Source organism: Cavia porcellus, unplaced genomic scaffold (assembly GCF_034190915.1).
Source record: "Cavia porcellus strain 051 isolate PalLab524CR breed Dunkin Hartley unplaced genomic scaffold, mCavPor4.1 scaffold_1, whole genome shotgun sequence".
Taxonomy (NCBI): Eukaryota; Metazoa; Chordata; class Mammalia; order Rodentia; family Caviidae; genus Cavia; species Cavia porcellus.
The window spans coordinates 76,272,404-76,292,640 of record NW_026947484.1 but is presented as its reverse complement, the minus strand read 5'-3'; the positions used below and the strand labels follow the sequence as shown (position 1 = coordinate 76,292,640).

Below are 20,237 nucleotides of genomic sequence, written 5' to 3'. Positions count from 1 at the left end.
CCCTGGCTAAGGAGGAAATAACAGGGTTTGGCAGGCGTGTTGGTGACTCATCCCAGGAGCATAGCACACAAGAAAATCCAGTGCACAGAGACAGAGACCAAGGGCTCAGTGTCCCGGCTATCCCCACCCCGGCCTCACAACCTCACCCTGCCACCTGAGTCAAATAAAACCAAGTTCCTGTTGAGTTTCCATGCAGACAGGAAGAAGACAGAAGCCAGCCAACCAACAGAAACCTGTTTTCGTGAAATGAAGGGAGCCTAGCACTTCCCAGGACTTTTTAAAACACCGTTCTTCCACATTTGGGCACAATCCAGAGTCCAAGCATATTTTGGAAGAGTTCTCTTTAGAGACAGGGTGGTGAAGCAGACAGGACCCAGGCTCTCGAGTCAGAAAGGCCCAGGTTCAGATGTTGGGTGAGGGACAGACGGTCGGAAAGTGACCTAATGCCTCTGAGCCTCAGCCCTCTCAAGCGTGGAAAGGGGGAAACAGTTGCTCATTTAAGGAGCTACTATGACCATTAGAAAAGAATGTATGTTTTCTTTCTTCTTCCTCTTTCCCTTCCCTTCCCTTTCCCATATTTGTTCTGCTTTCCTTTCCTTTTTTTCCTATATAATTTGCTGTGGTTACCGTAAGGTGTGCAAGGACCAGGAAGCTATCATGCTTCAGGGTGGAGAGGGCCACAGCAGCAGCTGAGGGCCTGAAGCGGCTGAAGAAGGCGCTGGTTTGAAAAGGACGGCCTGGCATGGGGAATCAGAGCCCAGAGCATGATAAGGAGTAGCTCCTGAGCCTGAGGATATGAGCAGGAGGGGATACAGAGCCTGTGTGTGTGACAGGAAGCCTTGCATGCAGCATCAGCACCCAGGCGAGCGACAAGGGCGTCACTAGAGGTACAAGCCCAAGAGGGCAGCCACACAGCAGGAACATGCAGGGGTCAGAGCCAGAAGAGGAAGAAGACAGGAGCACTGTGGGGATGGAGGGAGGTGTGCACCATGTTCATATCCAGGGAGAGCAACCAGCTACACTCAGTAAGGACAATGGGAGCCAGGCTTTTCACTGAGAAGAGTTTTAAATGTGGAAGAGAGAAAACCAGAATGAACACTGTGATGTCGGGCTGGGACTGCAAGTATCAACACGAACTCATGGTATTCAGTTTACACACCGCACTGCGAGCCCATGTCCACACCCTTTTTAGCTGTGCGCAGAGAAAGGACACAGGAGGAGCAACCTCAAAGGCAAGGAGCACGCCCAGCTCTCCCGTCTTGGCACTTGTGTGCCATTTCCCAGTGAAACAAATCGGAGCATCTTAGAGAAACAACTGACCCTGGGGGAGGAAGAGAAAGTACAAGATTCTCCAGAAATAGCTTCTATTAGAAAGCAAAGATAGGGGCTGGGGATTTAGCTCAGCGGCATAAACGCCTGCCTTGCAAGCAGGCAGTCATGAGTTTGATCCCTGGTACCGATAAAAAGGAAAAAGACAAAAAAAGAAAAAAGAAAAAGAAAAAAAAAGCAAAGATAAACAGCAAAAAGGAAACTACGGGGCCACATCAACAAGAAGAGCCAGATGGAGAAATTCAGACCTGTCACACTGAGGACAATTTGGCCATTAAAATATATGATAGGAATAGATGAAAATATTCCAAGAAATGGGAAATTATAATTCTATGTTGATATAAATAAATTGAATGTGGGTATCAGAAATCCATATGGAGGAACATTCAAAAACACTCAAGTAAAAAAATAAAAATGAAAGTAAAAAAATACACTGAAAAATGCTTCAAGCATAAATGATATGAAAGACATGTGACATTTAAATGTAACATGTGACTTGAAAGTGAATCCTTTTGGTAAAAGCCAAGAGGGTCTGAGGATTACATGGTAACAGAGAATTGATGTTAATCTTCTACTTTTAGAGAGACTTCGGTGCAGAGTGCTTTCATTTGAAGGAATCATATACTAAAGCATCCAAGGGTGACAAAAAAATCAGGTTGGTTCACTCTCAGGTGGTTGGGGGTGGAGAGAAGGAGGAGATCTTTGTAGAAGCTGTTTTTCTATAATGTTGAGAATGGGTCAGAATAAAAGGGAAATGATGTGTGTTAAGCTGTGTGGACCATAGTAGAGACTATGGATGCCCCAAAGGTTCCCTTTGCCAACCTTACTGTCAGTTCTCCAGTTGCTATGAGTTTAGGCGCTGTCCTGCCCAGGGACCTCTGAGCAATTCACCTTACTGCCCGCTCCCTCAATCTCTTCCTTCAGTTTGCTGGTAGTGACTGATGTCTGCCGCACAGCAGTACAACAGTCCCGCTCCTTGCCCTAAGTTGGGGCAGGAAGGCAGTTTTACAGTGTGACTTACTCTCTAGAATACTAGAGCAGACCTCAAACTTCCTCTTTAGTAAACGCTTTCTGTTTCCCAGTCTTCTTTACTCACTCCACCCTTGGAAATCTCATGCACTTGAATATTCATGTCAGGCTCAGTTTCTAGAGCATCTCAATTAAGACAGTCACATACCAGCACCATAAATGACAACTGTTATTATTAATATCAATGATACTATCATTAGATGCCATGGCAACTAGTTGTATTACAAGTATAGATATGCTTATGTTAATATTGAATTTAAAGTTTCCTAGCATCTATATGTATGCTGAACTATATAGTCAATGTGGGAAATTTACTTAGGTATCAGAAACAAGGGTAGAGTTCTGAAAAATGCCTCTTGAGGACTTGACTTAAAGTATGCCTTCCCCCAGTCAAAAAAAAAAGTGAATGCCTGCACAAGTCTGTTGTCCTAATTAAACTTGTTCCATTCCACCCCATTCAGGTAGTGTGCTAAAACCACAATTTAGAATATGACATCAACATTTGCTTGTTCAAATTTCACTCATTCTTCTATTCAACCAGTCTTTATAAAGTATCTCCTGTTGATCAGGCACTTAAGAACATAAGCATTCTAGTTGTGAAGGAGTTTCTGCCTCAATGATGCCATAGTCTTGTAAGAAATATGCCATATTTAACACGGGAAATAATTTAGACGGGTGTTATGGTTTAGATCTAGAATGTCTCCTAGCCAGGCGTGGTGGTACACGCCTATAATTCCAGCACTTGGGAGGCTAAGGCAAGAGGATTGCCATGAATTCAAGGCCAGCCTGGGCTACATAGTGAGTTCAGGGGCAGGCTGAACTCTACAGCAAAACCAAAGATAGAGTGCCTCCCAACAGCCTCATATGGTGAAAGGATGGTCTTCTGGAAGGTGAGTGGGTGCTGGGGGTGCAATACCCATCATCAGATTAATCCACTCAAGAGTTCAGAGCTGAATGGAAGAGGAGCTTGGTCAGAAGAGGAGGCCACTGGTGTGTGACTCAAAGGCTCTGTCCCCCTGCTCTGCTCCTTCCTTCTCTCTCTGCATCCTGGCTGGCCTGGGATGAGCAGCTTTGCTCTGTCCAGGCCTTCCCACTGTGCCTTTCCTGCTAGGAAGGCCAGTTCCTTTAAGTTGCAGTGTTGAGTATTTTGTCCAGTGACTGGGAAGTGATGAAGATAACAGGTAACAGAATTTAATGGAGAATATGACAGAATCCGCTATAAGAAATACTATATGTTTTGCCAACTCACTGCAGGGGGTTATTACTTCTGACCTATCAAGGAGAGCTTGGTGGAAGCCTGGTCTTTGAATGGGGCCACAGAGGTCTGGAAGTGGATTCCATGCACAGCAGGTGGACAGCGACTCAGTGGTGTCCACAGCTGCAGCCCTCTGGTTACCACATGGGCTGATGAGCCTGGCTCCCTTTCCATACTTCACCAAAGCAAACAGCTAAGCACCTGACAGCAGCACAACAAATGCATGTCATAATAAGCAATTATTGATCAGGGAGACATTTTTATGGTGTTTTGGGGAGTAACTGAATTATATGCACTGATGTGTTTGAATTTTAATTGTTTACCAGTTCACTGGGAGTAAAATATGGAGTAATAAAACAGATGATATCCCGTTCCTTGATATCCTTGCTCTCCTTGAGCACGACCTTCCTTCAGAATCGCCTTAATCACCCAGGATGAAAAGCAAAGCCTAAGGGCTTTTATGATGCTGCCCATAACACTCATGAAATGTTTCACTGCTGCTGTGAGTAATTCACCAAGAATAAACAGCATGTAAACAAGTTTAATTACCTAAGAGTTTAACTCACCAGCAACATATCAAAAATCCTCTGTAGTTTAATCACCCCTTGACTCATGTAGGGAAAAGCACAGAAATAATAATGTTTAAAATACTTAACATCACACAAAGGACACTATGTTAAATGTCAATCCACGCAGTTTTCAAGATATACAGACATTAGGTGAAGTTAAACAAGCAAACATGGCACAGTACAAGATATAAAACCAATGACTATCTTCAAGAGAGAAAAGTGCTATTCCTTTTAGAATACAGGCACCAAACTTGGCGCTATAGATGTGGTAGACAGACTACTGTTTGTTCAAGAAATCTTCCAGTCTAAGGAACACAGACAAATATTTCAACTAAGAAAATACCTTTCCCCCCAAAGGAGATTAAGCAGTTCACATTGCTGGGTAGCTTAATCTTTCCCTATTAAATTAAAAGAAAATATAAAACTTTCTTCTATCCCTCATGGGTAGCACTATTTGTCTGATTTAAACACCTTGATTATAGAACTTGAATGGCAAATGCCCTACAGAATGAAGCCAGTGGGAGGACACGAGCGGCCATTACTCCACTCCTGTGCTCCCTAAGTGGGATTCAAAGCCATTATCACCAATAGCAAGAGCATAAAAGCTTATCTCCAGATATTATAGAGAAATGTAATATCGGCAAGGAGCTAACTGCAAAATAAAAGTGCTAACTCAGCCAGTGCTTGACTGTCTGGTTCTGAGAAAAGACATGTCCACATGTCTGTGTCCTTCAGAGGAACACAGCAATATAAACTGAGATGTATGGGACGGAGTTTCTGGTTTATTCCTTTGACATGCTAATGCACTTTTTCCTGATATTTAACATTCAATAAATAGCATAAATAGTAAATAACATTTACCTAACTACCACCATAAGATCATCAGATCTCTCACTTGGAGTATTCTGGATAGGCTGAACTGTAACTAGATAAGAACTAATTACTAAAGTATAAACTTGTGCTAAAGTATGAATCTTACATTTTCCAAATCTTGTCTTTACTCTCTGAATTTATAAAGCATCTATGAAGTGAAATCTGACTGGAATCACCAAATTTATTAAATCTTCAACAACATGAGTTGTCCTCTTTTTTTCGCTTTACATATAGTCTTATTACTTTGTCTGGATTAAACTATTTGTCAGTTGTGAAAGAAAAACTGAGCTATATTCTGCAATAATACAATAATAGCATCAATGGTAGCTAAGAGTTTTTCATTTATTACCTTATGCCAAAAACTCTTTCAAGTATTCTGCATAGATTATTTATTGTTTACAACACACCTTTAGGGCAGGTACTTGTCATGGCCTGTGTTTCTAGCTTCCCAAAGCCTCATGCAGTCATAGGGATTTTTCAGAGCTGGCTGAATCTAGAGTGTGTGATGCTGGGATTAAGGGAGTGTCCACTGATTGGTTTGGCACAGCCCTACTTCCTAATAGTCTAGATCAGATAAAGCAGGCAGAAAGATGATGTTAAGGCCTCCTTGTTGCTTTCGCTACCTAGTAGAGGCCACGAACTGCTCTTCTCTGTCTAATTCTTTTTTTTTTTTTTTGTCTTTTTCCTTTTTATTGGTACCAGGGATCGAACTCACGACTGCCTGCTTGCAAGGCAGGCGCTTATGCCGCTGAGCTAAATCCCCAGCCCCAAACTGCTCTTCTCTGTGATGCCCCTCTGCCATGTGCCACTCTCCCTTGGGGTCAGTCAACTATGGACTGAAACCTCTACAACTGTGAGTTGAATAAACCTTTTATCCTTTACTTTGGATGTTGACTATTTTGCCTCAGCAATAAAGTAACTAATACAGAATTTGGCACCAGAGAATCGGGGTCAACTGCTGTGACTACGACTGACCAAGTGGTTCAGGAGCTTTTGGGACTGACTTGTGAGAAGAGTTAGGAAAGGTTTTGAGATGCTGATGAAAAAAGTGGAGGCTGTGCTTGATGGTAGATTCTGGTTAGAGCTCAGAAAACCAGAAGGTTGATAGAAATCCTGCTGGTAAAGACAAGGCTCTGGAGGTTTCTGCTGGGAAGAAGAACTGTATTGTTTTTTGGACTCCAGATGAAATGTATTATGGTGTGGCAGAAAGTTTGTCTACATTTTTCTCATGTCCAGAGACTTTGCCTGAGACTTAGATTAAGGATGGCAGATTAGTTAATCTGGCAGAAGAAATTTCAAGGAAGTCTAATGTTGAGGTGGTGGCATACTGAGGGCTTTAAGCCAGATCTTTTTTGAGAATCAAAAGCAAAAAGGACAGTAAAATAATTTAAAATATTTTCAGTTTGGCCAGAAAGGAAGCTCCAGTGGAGCTGTGGACTGCAAGGGTAGACCAGAGGAGATCTTGATTGCTGAGAAGGAACAGGAAAATAAAAAAGATAGCCTGAGGGCATCACAAGAAGCAACAAGACTTCATTCTTTGCAGCCTCAGAGTTGCAAATGTCAAAGACATTGCATGTTCCAGAATGGTGGCCCCCTAGGGAAATTGTTTTTCAAGATTTGGGTCAGAGGCACTTAACTCCTACAATCAAGAAAATAGGAAGACTGACTACTGCTCCAGCGGGCAGCACACTTAAGCATCATCCACCTGGTACTGTTTTAGGTGTATGCAGAATGCAAGAGTTGGGGGATCTGGAAGGCTTTCACTCAGATTTCAAAAGAAGGCCTGGGCGGCCAGGCAGTGTGCCTCTGAGAGGGCAGTGTATGAAGCTGAAAGTGCACTGGAGACCCAAGAAGTTTGGAGAAGCAAGGAACATGGATCGTCCGAGGAAAAGTGCAAGGAGGGAGTGGAGCTTGTCCAAGAGAGAAGCCATGGGAGCTACAACCACCCACCAGGCTGTAGGGGCAGAGCCACCCAAGCCCTTTGAAGTTCACATTTTGACACAGATTACCTCAGATGCTGCTGCACATGGCACTACAGGACTTAATGTTTGCCCTGCTGGATTTTGGACTTGCTTTGGTCCTAATACTTTGTATCCCCTTATTTGTACCTTTTGGAATGGTATTGTTTATCTTGTGCCATTTCGAGTTGGAAGTGTTTGACTTTCTTTGCATCTGTACAGGTCCTTACACTTAAAAGTACCCCCTCCCCCCAACTTTGGGTATCAAGTATTTTGTCTCAACAATGAGGAAATTAACTAACATATTACTTCTTTTTCTTCTTCTTATTTTTTAACAAGGCTGGGGATCAATCTCAGAACTTGGAGATGTTAGGTAAGTACTCTACAAATGAGCCACCTCTCTGAGCCCTGTAATTGGGATACTATTCTAATTCTTATTTTCATGCTAAAGAAACTGAGAAACAAAGTAATAAATTAATTGACCTTGCATCACATAGCTAGTAAGTAGTGTTTATTCATGAAATCCCTATTGTCTCTTCCTGCCCAGTAAACCATCTACCCTCATGAAGACATGAAACAAACAGACATTCACCCAAACCAGCAGATCCGGTTGGCCTGAACCTGGAAGGAAGCTCTGGGGATCAGCTGTTCCTCAGAAAGGAAAACATATACCACACTTTGTCTACAGAGAAGCTCACAGAATAAAGATAGGAAGGTTCTGCACATCTTCCTTGCTCTCAGTCCCTGAACAGGGTCTACACTGACCAGAAGCTGAGTTCTGCTTCCTCACTGTTGAGGTTCCTGGCCTCACTTATGTGAACACCACCATCCTCTTACCCTCTTCATTCTGCTGTCATTCTACAACCATACAGGAGCAATGCTTTGAAAACAACTGAGTTGAAAATGTAGCAGAGCTGGAAGAGGAAGAGTGACTGGCATAGGTAAAGAGTCTCTCAAGGAGTGCGTGATAGGAATTATAGTTTTCATGCGTAGAGTGTCTGATTCAGAGTGCCAGAGAACCAAACAGAGGGATCGAAAAATACATCCTCTCAATAAAATGCTAGTTAAGATTTGCCAGAAACTAAATATGAAATTTGAAGTCTCATGTTTCTACTTGTCCACCAGCTGGTTTCTAGCAATGGAATGGTCCCTTACACAGGTGTGCAGAGAACTAGGCAAAGGGTAATCTCTACCTGCCCCCCGGTATATTGTGAAACAAAGTTAAAACTGGTAACTTAAAAATTTTTTAAAGGAAATCTATAGATAAACATTGCTTCTGTAGAAGGAAAAAATAAACACATGGGAAAAAAGCAACATCTAAATGGCTACTGATTTGGATTAATACTTTTAGGTTTGTGAATTAAATTTTAAGCATAAATCAAAAAATATCAATTTTATGGAAAAGCATCAATATACATTTAATTACATAAATAAGAGTAATTTTTTATTAGTACATATTTGTAGTATGTCGTGATTACATTTACTGTGTGGGGAGTTGGTACATATACATAACATGTCTTAATTTTTCTTTTCTTTCCCTGTACCTCTCCTCTTTCCAAAGCTTGTCCCCTTCCATTTGCAAAAGCTTTATTTTCATCAAAGCATAGTAGGAAAGGAACTGATGTGATGGATAAAAGGCTGAAATCTTTTTTAAAAAGTGCTCCTAAATATATAAAGACCAAATAGTTTAAGAATTGTACAAATTTCATAAATAAGCAGAGCACCAAGGAAAAATTACAAGTGGCCAACAAATATATGGAAAAAAATGCTTCATCTAATGATCAAAGACATTGCAAATAACAGACAGTCTTTTTATCAAAAATACTGGAAATGTTAATAAATAATAACATTCAATATCTGTAAGGATGTGCATATATGTTAATAATATTTTAAAGTCCATTATTCCATATGACACATACCCTTAGACACAGAAATTTCTATTATTGAGATTTATTCCAACAGAAAAAAAAATCATAAATGACCAAAAAGTTTCAGTGAAAAAGATGTTTCTACATTTTAAGTATAAAAATGAAAAACAGACTCATCTCAACATTAAAACTGGCTAAATTAATTGTGGTATACATATATAATCACTAATGGCTGTTTGAAATATTTAATGGTACAGACAGATAATCACTGCTTATTGTAAAAACTGAAAATATACGCTCGTACCATAATCTGATTTAGTTTTTATACAAATATACCCTCAAAGAAACATGATCCAAAGTCTATATCAAAGGTTAAAGATGTTTTTCTATATATAGTGAAATTGAGTTATTTTGGTTTTGTTTTCCTATGATTTCCAAAACGAGTATTCTAAATAAAGTTCTTTTTTCTTTTAGGTTTGTGAAGAAGGAGGCTGCATTGCCAAGAGCAATGAAAAAGTACCAGTGTTTCACATAGAAAATAAATCTGAAAACCAAATTTAGTAAAACGAACCTTTCTATTTATTGTTCCTTCTCAGATTTTTTTAGAACTTTGAAATCCAGAAAGTACTTCTAATTATAACATTGGAAAGCCTGAGAACAACTTGTCCTGAAATCTTTTATTTATTACCAGCAAAGCATAATCTGATTTGACTCCCTGGCGAACTTTATTTTCCACTTGCATTCAAAGGGATGATGGATTAGCATCTTTCTCTTAATTACTTTTCATAAGCAACACATTCTCTTCCTCATCTACTGAAAACAGTGTGCATAGTGACATTACTGCAAAAAGTATCAGTGCAAGTTCAGTGGCACACTTCCAGGAGCTGGCTAAAACCCAATTAGGGGTTTAGGGGTAAGTCTTTCATTGATTATCCCCGGGAATGTAGTTCTTACTGCAGAACAGGAGAAGTGAGGCTATCTAATTTCAAGTTGCCTATGTCCTCTCACAGGTTCTCTGATGTGTCTTCAGGGGAATGGCTCAACTTGAAGTAGTTCCTCTCTGTCTGTCTGTCTGTCTGTGTCTCTCTCTCTCTCTCCTTCAGTGTGTTTAGGTATTTCTCAGAGAGAGAACTGGCCAGATCAATACCATAAAGATCAAAAGTTCAGAGCAATGTCATGAAACACTTGATTAAATCAAGAGAGAAAGGCCTGTCTGACAGGAAAGCTAAAAGTAATTTCTTTCTGGGTCACAAATTTTAATGATAGCTCTGAACCTAATGCCAATTTTCAATTCATCTACAGTATTTTTCTCAGGAATGCATCAGATAAAAATAAACAAAAACAACAACAACAACAAAAAGCTTATTTTATTTTTTGAGATGAGGCTTGCTATGTTGCCCAGGGCGGCCTCAAACTCCTAGACTCAAGGGACAGCCCTGCCTCAGTTTCTGGAGTAGCTGGGACTACAGGTGTCTGCAGATGCACTTGGCTTAAAGGCTCCACTTCTATGTTTAAAACGTAACTCTCTTCATAAATGAATTGATAAACTGTGGTACATATTTACAATGGAAGATTTTTCACTGACAATAAGAAATGAACTATCAAGCTATCAGAAAATATAAAGCAACAAAGCAGCAAAGAGAGACAGTAAGAAAGATACATGATTATCAGCAAGGAAGGGAGCCATGAACAGGGGAACACAGGATTTTTAGTGCAGTGAAACTATGCTGTATGATTCCAAGGGCATGTATGTGTCATACATCTGTCAAATCCCACAGAATGTCCTGCACACAGTATGGACACAGTTGGAGAGCACTTGCTTAACATGTCCAAAACTTTAGATTTCATTTTCAGCAACCCATAAACTCAAAAAGCCAACAAAAAATCATAAAAACACTAATGCAAACTATAGAGTTTTGCGAATAAAATGTATTAACATTGGATGAGTAATTATTATAGATATAAACGAATGCAAGATGCTAATGATAAGGGAAACTGTATGCAGTAGGAGAGGGAAGATATTAGCCAGGGAGTATAGGAGAACTTTCAGGACTTTTTGTTCCATTTTTAACTTAAAACAGCCAAAATATCTATTAATTAAAAAGTAAGAGAAGGCTAACAAGTAAAATTAACTTTTATATATAAAGAAAGGGAAAGAGTAACTTACTTCCGGTTCACAACTAGCCATTCCCGAATATAGGTATGAACACAATCTCTGACATGAGGGTCCAGGTCCACCCTAGTTAGGTGGGAAGTAAGATGAAAAACATGGCATTACTGGGCAAAATCAACAAAAGATCACTTACCCAACCAATGGTCACAACAGAACTTCAAACCCGTATCAATGAGAATAGTAAGGATTTTCTTGCCCATTTAACTGTCTAAGTATTCCTGAGGCCTTCAGAGTTTTCCTTTGATGAGATAAACATGTTGGCATTTTCTGCTTTGTGGGTTTTAGCATAGAGAATCATTAAACTACGCCTATCCCTGAAGGCTTTACTCATTACACGAGACAAGCAGAATAGCTATAATCAAATACAAAATAAGAAAAGTAGGTATAGATACTTGTTTCTAACAGGTATAATTTTTTGTTCATGCGAGTTTTTGTTATGATCTGTATGTTCTCCCTTCAGAAAGCCAAGAAGAACAGTCATCTTAGGCTTTGATAATTCTGCAGACATTAGTTTGGTTGGTGATCAGTAGGTCAGAGAGTCCCTGTCATATCTGCTTAGAAGAAGTAAGTCTTGAAATCAGAAGGAACACTAGTATTTTGTTGTCATAAATACATTAATACTAGAGATAAATAGACCTAATGCTACATGCCTTTATTTTCTCATTTGTAAAAAGTTCTTATTAAATGCCAGACAGTACTTTCTACACTAACTTATTTAATCTTCATCACAATTCTCTGAAGAAGGCACTCATTATAATCACTAGTTTATATATATATATACAATTATATATCCTTTACTATAATTCATACTTTGAATGTCCTCAAAGGACCACGTGGTCAGATCTTCATTTTTAGCTTGGTCCTTCTGTCAAGCGGTTAAAACTTTTAGGATGTGGGGCCTTAGATCCTTGAGTTCTGCCCTCAAAAGGGATTATGGGACTTTCATCTCTTCCTCTCTTTTTTCTCCATCTTTCACACCCAACCCTGAGGTGAGGGCCTCCCCTATGCACTACCAGCTCTTGTCATGATGTTTTGTGCCACCACAGGCTCAAAGCACAACACAACAGGGCCAGTTGGCCATAGACTGGAACCTCTGATCCATAAGCCTAGATCCCAGGTTCATCCCTTATTAGCTCTTTGACCTTGGGGCAGCCATTCAACCATTTTGTGCCTCGATTTTCTCACCTTAAACTAGTGATTATAACGAGTGCCTTCTTCAGAGAATTGTGATGAAGATTAAGTAAGTTAGTGTAGAAAGTGCTTAAAAAATTGTCTGGCCTTTATTAAGAGCAATATGTGATAGTTCAGGCTTTATTTAACCTTTACTATGCACAGGCAGTGATGGACCTGCTTTGCGTGTATTAATTCGGTCAGTTCCTAATCAGCCTCCTCGGGCAGGCACTACTCCAAAGCTCATCTTACAGAAGGATGAAATGATAATCTTGCCACAAGTCACACAGAAAGTGGTGGTGGGGAATTCACCAGTAGAATTTGCACTTGAAACCACATTATCACAGCCACACACACAGTGCTAGGCTGGACCAGGGTGCTCACGGGGGTCAACTCCTGTTTACTCTCAGGACTGTGAGGATGCCTGCCCCTGCTTGCTTATACAGAACACTGTGGCAAGGACCTAAATAGTATAGGTTGCTTTAAAGTCAGACAGATACTGTGTTAGCTAAAAGTTCTAGTGGCAAAATAATCTACTAAAAAAATAATGCTATGAAAAGAAACTGTCTTCTTATCAAGCTCCAAAAAAGAACTTCCTTCCTCAAAATTAACTGTAAGTGCTTAAATAGAGTTTTCCAAGACTCTGGCCCTATTTGAAGGTAATGAACCATAAATTTTACACAAAATGAATAAAATTAAATGACTCTCTAGCAAGAGGAAGGTAATATGTGTTATCTATATCAAAGTCACATCTGAAAAAATTAACTGACTATAGAGAAAGATGTCTTTCAAGAATGACAATGTTTTTGTTTTCTGGAAAATGAGCATCTGGAGCATGTGAGAGCTGCATATATAGCCAGCACTTCTGTGTGGATGGGAACTGTGAACCATAGCAAACTGGGATTTACCATATCACTACCACCCAGAATCCTTGAATTGTGATTAAATAAAATATAAAACAGGATTAGAAGATCTCAGAGTAATTAAGATAGGGGTTGTGTTGCATGTACTTGTTTCTGGAGCCTTTTGGAAAAAAATAAGGTTGAAAATGTCCAGGAAGGTGTGGGCCTTAAATTTGCTTTCAAAATAAACATAAATAAAAGCTCACCCTAAATCTCCCGAGACACATTGGTTTTTTCTTTTTATGGCAGCAACAGGATATTCACTTAGACAGAAATCCATCATTTGTTTGATAGCAAGAGCTAATATCCATGCCTAAAACTCAACTGTGAACAGCTACTCACACACAGTGCATATTCTACAGTGCTTTCTCTGTGGTCTTTACCCTTGATAAAATCTTCAGGGATTCTGCCCTATTCATCTTTTTATTCTGGAACCTCACACATAGTAAATGCTCAAAAAATGTCACTTATGTTTCCAACTTGATCTTTTGCATGGAAACAAGTAAAATGCTTCTGTATGGAGGCATTTCCGTGATTATAAAAGCTCTTGATATTTTTACAAATGGGCACAGTGAAGCTTCGTGAGTCATGTTACTAATAGGCATCTGGGCAGTCTAGCTCCAGAGCCTGCACTCCGTACCTCTTCCAAAACATACCGTTTTGTTCCACTGTATTCTTTGAAACTGACTTAATCCTCACATGACTTTCAAGACTGGCCAAACCAGTTTAAAAACTGTCTACATCTAGGTGATAGTATGGTATGCTGCCCTGTACCTCCTAACGGATAGAGTAATTTTGTTTCTTTTTAAAAGAGATTCAGAATAAAGGCACTCCCCTCACCCCTCATTCTCTGATAACAATCATAATAAGGACAGCCCCATTTGCATTTTAGGGAAACGTACCCATCCTCTGGCAGAGAGGGCTGCAAAGTCCTACATTCTTTCGGAGTGAACACCACGTCTAAATCATCGTCAGTGAAGTCTCCCAGCTCCTGGGCCAGCTCCACATCCAGGTTGTTTAGCTGGGTCATCAGAAGTCCTTCAAAGTCCACCGGCTCCACTGGGTCATAGAACTGAGGCTGGAAGGGTAGAGAAAAGAAAAGGATGGCCCTGCACGGTTTCTGGTAAAAGCAAAAAGGCAACAGTAGATATCTGCCTTGCCCTCCTGTTCAACTTAGCACTTTGCTGTAAGCCTAAAACGAAGTGACGCTGGAGGAGCTGTCAAACACAGGAGTGGTGATACAGAAAGGAAAAGAAATACAGCAATGGAAAGTCAAGTCATAACACGATGAGTAATTAAAATCACACCCCAAGACAGAATTTTTCTGCTTAATTGCATCTTGATGAGGAATCCTGAGGAGATCCAAAATGAAATCACAAGGCTTTGCTGAAATTTTACAATTTCTCCTGCAAAAGCTCTCTGAGGCTATATTTGTTTACCCAAATACAGTGAAGTAGGGAATGGAGGCAAGTTTCCAGAAATTCAGGCAAACTCAACACTGGCTGAGTACTTAGGTGCAGTGTTTCCTTTGGCCTGCGTTATCCTATATGTTGAGTCTCAAAAGCACTTCATAGATAATCACAGCCAACAGTGCGCCAGACTCCCTGAAAAGCCTCCAGCATAGTGACTTCCAAGCACTGCCAGGCTGACAGGCATTGGTCTGCAGGAGGTTTTCACTGAGCTGCACCTCCATGAGCAAATACAGGGCAATCTGCTGAAATTTCACGGCTAAACTGACTCATTTTACAAGAATCACTCTTTTGCTCTGCATTTTATCCTTCCACAGAGAGACAGAAGAAATAAAAGAAATGAGAGAGACGGTACTTTGAATATTTTTTTAGTAGATAATATTAAAAGTTGTCAACATTTTGTCAGTCTTCAAGTAAACAGAGCCCTTTTCCCTGTTGGTGAAATTCAAAGACTTCAGAAATAAACCTTAAGGAAGAGAATTGCTTACATCAAGTAGATTTATGTAATCACAAAAACAGTAGCAGTGATGATGATAAAAATAACAGTAATAATAATTGCAGTTCTCGACGATGTGGATCATCAGCCCAAGGGGACACTTTTCCTTAACCTCTAAGCAAGGTGCAGTGACAAAACCAACACCAAAGACTCTTGGTTTGTATGCTTTGAAGGGAATCCAGGACACACCTGAAGGTTAACAAAACCAGTTTTGATTCCTTGAAATCACACACCAACGAGGGCTTCAAGCTGGAGAAGAGGAACAAAGTGCTCTTGAAGATGCAAAAGCAATTAAGATTAGCTGTCCCCTCCCAGTTTTACTGTCCCTGCTGGTAACAGAGGCATGGATGACTTTTGTTGGGGAGGAAGGATGAAGCTGGGATTTGGGTGAAATTCTTCCCACCTGGATTCCTGAAGGCTGCTGACTTAGAAGGGCACAGGATGAACCTCAGTGGAGAGGTTCTTCTAGATGGTATGGGAAAGGACAGAGATATTCCCTTGGGCTCTGACTGGGACCTGCAATTGACTGAGGAGAGGACCACTGTCCTCTGCAGGACTCAGATACAGAGTGGGTTTGCAGAAACACTGTTGCACTCCACCAGAGGGTGTGCACCTGTGCACAGAACAAATGAACCTGTTGTGACCACAGAAGGCTAATCCTAGGGGAGAAAGCAGACTCCCCAACCCATCATCACACAGACTAGGTTAGGGTCAGGCTTTGAAATAACTTCTGCAGGAACTTATAAAAATTGTTTTCATATCCCTAACTTCTTTGGAGACAGGATCATGCTATGTTGTACAGGCTGGCCTCAAACTCAGAGTGATCCTCCTATCTCAGCCTCCCGAGTGCTGGAATTATAGGCATGTGCCACCATGCCCAGCCAAAAAATTTGTATCAATTGAACTAATAATTACTGAGTAATTATGTCATTATACAAAGTCATTATGTACATTATCTAACTCAATTTCTTTAGAACCTTATGAAATATACATCTGTATCATCCCTGTTTTACAGATAAGAATATTGAGGGCTACAGATTCAATAACCGGCTCATGATTATATGGCTAGAAAATAGCCTATCATCAAATCTAAGCAGGCTCACATTTTTAACCATTGTAATTTTGATCATTTTCTCTTACAGGCCTGTCAAGAAATCTGTATGCTCTGAGCTAATTAAAACACAAGGCAATAATAAATGTGTTTGGAATGGGGTCAAAAAATACACTAACCAGTATCTACAAATTCTGCTCTAAACGTCTCATAAGATTGGCTGCTCAAAGAAATAACAGTAAATAAACATAACAGTAATTAATATATTATGGAGAATAGCAATTCATCAAGCAGAGGCACTAGAAATACACACTTAAAAATTACACTAAAAGTAGAGTTTAAAGCAAAGTGATAGGAGCACCAATAACTAGTGGGTTGGAGCCTTATGGAAAATTGTTTTGTGCATGTGACTATCAGAGAGAAAACAGTCCAGTTGCAGCCAAAATGTTATGTTCCTGAAATCCAAAGCTACAAATGATGAAAAATCAGGCTGACAGTAACCTCTGCTATCTGGAGGACAGACTGTCCAAGGACCTGGAGCAAAGGATGCCAACTCCCTCACTGAGCAATTTACTGGGTACCTACTGAGTGCAAGGTGCTATGATGGGTATCAGGATACAAAGGAAGGCAGGCTGAACGTGTTCCCTCAGATTCCTTCCGTGACATGCATGCAGACAGCCTAGGCTTCCAGATAGAGATGGGGGACAGAGGGAGGCTGTAGCTTTTTATAGCATATGCACATGCTATGTCCTCCAGTGATACAATCAAACATTAATCCAGGTCCTGCTGTGCGAAGATACTGCTACTGCAGTTAAAGTCCCTAATCAGTCAACTTGAAGTTAATAAAAAGAGATTACCCTGGGTGGGTCTGACTTAGTCAGCCGCCTTTCCGGAGAAGGTGCAGGCTCTCCTGAAGTTCAGAGAGGCCAAGCATCAGCTGGTGTCCAAGGGGTTACAGCCTACTGTGACCCTCTCTCTGTCTGCCCTGTGGGTTTCAAGCTTGGTAGACTACTGGGGCCAGGGAGTAAAAACTGAGGAAATGTACTCTCTCCTTATAAGTCATTTTTAACACTTCTCCAGTGAAGGTTTGTGCAACCTTTCTTTTTAGTTACTTCTTCCAGAGGCCTGGACAATAGACTAGAAAAACAAAAAAAATGTGCTAAAAATCCTAAAAGCTCACATGCAAACACTTATTTATAAATTAAACAAATTTGAGATTTTCCTTGCCTCCCAACACGTCAAGAAGTTATTTCTCCTGACAAAAGGTAAGATTCAAGTTGCTCTAATATTGAGAATTCCAGGACTATATTTGTTTCAAATTCATTCCTCTGCTAGCAGACGGCAGTACATAGACAGCATACTGATAACTGAACCAAAGGATAAATCTGGACAGTAGTTTACAAAGATAATGAAAAGAGGGAGGTTAAATGACTTGACAGATTGTCATGAAACACACGCTTTCCATGCAGCTAAGTCCCATATGCCCCACTCTCTGAAAGGCCCTACCTACTAGGAAACTCTACACACAGGGGCCAGACAGGAGGCTGGCACCTTTAGGGCACCAGTTTTTTACAGGGCCCTGGAGTGCAGTTCTAAAACATTCCACACCATTTCATGTATTCCCAAGACTTTAAATGCCACCGTTTAACAAAAACTTACACATTTGTATTTGTAGCCTCAACCTCTGTCTTGAAAGCCAGTCTGACTTTTCTAATCACACCTTACCCCCAGCATCACCAGTTGGCAATCTAACAGGCCCCTAAATCACAAGAAAGTCAAGATAACTCTTCCATTTCCTGCCAAGCTGTTCAGCCCACATCTTCCAAGCCTCCACATATCATCAAGTGGCAATTCTATTCCTAGGCCAACAACTTTGTAGTCAAAGAATGTTGATTCTTCTCTTTCTTAGACTACACCAATCATCCATGAGAGCATTAATCCACTTTGCTTCTGAAACACACAGAATCCAACTCCTTCTCACCTTCTCACTGTGCTGACCTTATTCCAAAGCAGCATCACTGTTTTCTTGAGCTATGGTGACATTTTCTTACCTGCCCGGTCCCCACCAGTCTACTTCTGCATAGCAGCCACTGTAAGCCTTATAACAAACACTGTGTAAATGATTCTTATAAAGTCAGATGTGCTGGGCCTGTGATCAATGCTTCCTAGTGGAATCTGAGAGTAGAACCTCATTTTTTAGGTCTCTGGGTCCTCCAACCCAGCCCTGTTTCTCTCTAATCCCTGTTTCTCCAGGGGCCCACCCTGTTCAGACCAGATTCTTCTTCCTTGCTCTTTCTTGAGTATGCCACACACGCCTGCCTTACAGATCTACTCCTGCTATAGATCTACTATCTGCTACTCCTTCGGACTGGACACCTGTCCTATGGAAATCTGCCAAGTTCGGGCTGGGGATTTAGCTCAGCGGCATAAGCGCCTGCCTTGCAAGCAGGCAGTCGTGAGTTCGATCCCTGGTACCGATAAAAAAAGAAAAAGACAAAAAAAAAAAAAAAAAAAAAGAAAGGAAATCTGCCAAGTTCATTTAGCATTCTCCTTGGCAGATAGAGGCCTTCACAGGCCACCCAATCTGAATCAGCATCATTTCTACGTCACTGTTCGCTTTCCTGTTTCATTCTTCAAAGGCCTTCCTGTCCCGCCACCGTCTGGATGTGCTAGCTTGTGCCTCTCATTCTAAAATGTAAGCTCTTCCGAGGTCAGACCCTTTGTTATTCTCACAATTGTATCAGCTCCTAGGGAAGTTCCTGGCACAGAGTGAGACCCAATAACTATTTCCCAAATAAAGACATTAATGAGGAAGGGAAGGAGGGAGGGAAGAAGGGAGGAAATAAGACAGTCCTCTCAGCTCTACCTCGTTTAAGTAAGCAGAGCTGCAGGTGCTAAGGGTTCTCTGACCCCAGTGATTACACAGTACTTCTTGGCCTGAATTAAGTGGCACTCCTCTCTCCCACCACTGCCAGTCTTCTCTTCTACCAATGCCACTGAAACGTTGACAAGTGTCATGGGCATCAGTCTGCTTTCACCAAGACTAATTTGATTCCCCTGGTTTACAGTGGTGATGATGAAATACCTCCTCTGCACACAGCACCCGTGCTACGTTCCTTTCATCTTCTGCTGTGAATATGCATGAAAACTGTATCAATATCTTTGCTTTCCATCTTGTGCCTCCAGCCAATCAGTGAGACCAGCCCAACTCCATGAAAAATGAGATACACAGAACAATGGAATTAGAAAATAAAAGGGCCATTTTATCAAGTGATTAGCTACTTAAGTCATCCTTAGTTGTAAAGGAAAAAAGTTACTATATTTCACAAAATCCCATGCACATAATAAAAATGAATACTTCCAAAAATGCAGCTTTAAAAAAGGAATAACAGACATACAAACATATCATGTAACCATGGTGCTTTAATACATATTCAGGGTGTGGATTTTTTCATCCTTTTCTTCATCCATAACCATTATGGTCCAATTGATTCCATTTCATTCATAATTTTTCTATTATTATTTTTAAAATATAAGTAGTTTTCCCTCCATAAGATATAATCTTAAGGTTATTAACTGCATACACACAGTCTTAAATCCTCCTTACTCTCTCAAGGGACAGATCCAATTCTTTATTTTCTTGTATGTTTTATTCTCCTCTCAATAATAAGAAAACAGTTTTAGCATTCTACAGTTTCATTTTAGCAGAATATAAAATTGCTTGCCAACATAGATGGCTAGCATCAGAGTTTCTGGTAATCCAATTTACATGGCTATGGCATCAGAGAATGCCCAAACCAATGGGTGAGTCAAATATTTATTTGACAGAACCCCACTCTTTTCAGACTTTTCTGGTTAGAAAACATTCCAGCAGGTGTATCAAACAGATGCAGGGCAAATCTATTAGTATGTCTAGAAAACTAACTCTCAATGATGAATCTTCATATGAAAAACCGCAGCATTTAAAAATGTTTTAAATTGAAAACTACATACATAAAATTATCACAGCTAACATTTATAATTAGAGTTTTTTAAAAAAACAGAAACAATAAAACAAAAAAACAACAAACATGCAATTATCCTTTCATTTATCAA

The 20,237-nt window shown here is 40.3% G+C and overlaps 1 protein-coding gene across 3 annotated transcripts in view; it reads right to left on the bottom strand.

Annotated features, from left to right (window-relative positions):
• Dock8 (dedicator of cytokinesis 8) overlaps positions 1-20,237 on the bottom strand; it is a 212,014-nt gene that overhangs the window by 135,567 nt on the left and 56,210 nt on the right. For all 3 annotated transcript variants that reach the window (XM_063250292.1, XM_003472270.4, XM_013155055.3), the window contains 2 exons: positions 14,029-14,204; positions 11,049-11,120 (listed from right to left, as the gene is read on the bottom strand). In XM_063250292.1, coding sequence (XP_063106362.1) covers positions 11,049-11,120; positions 14,029-14,204 — 248 coding nt within the window. The remainder of the gene's footprint in view (positions 1-11,048; positions 11,121-14,028; positions 14,205-20,237) is intronic.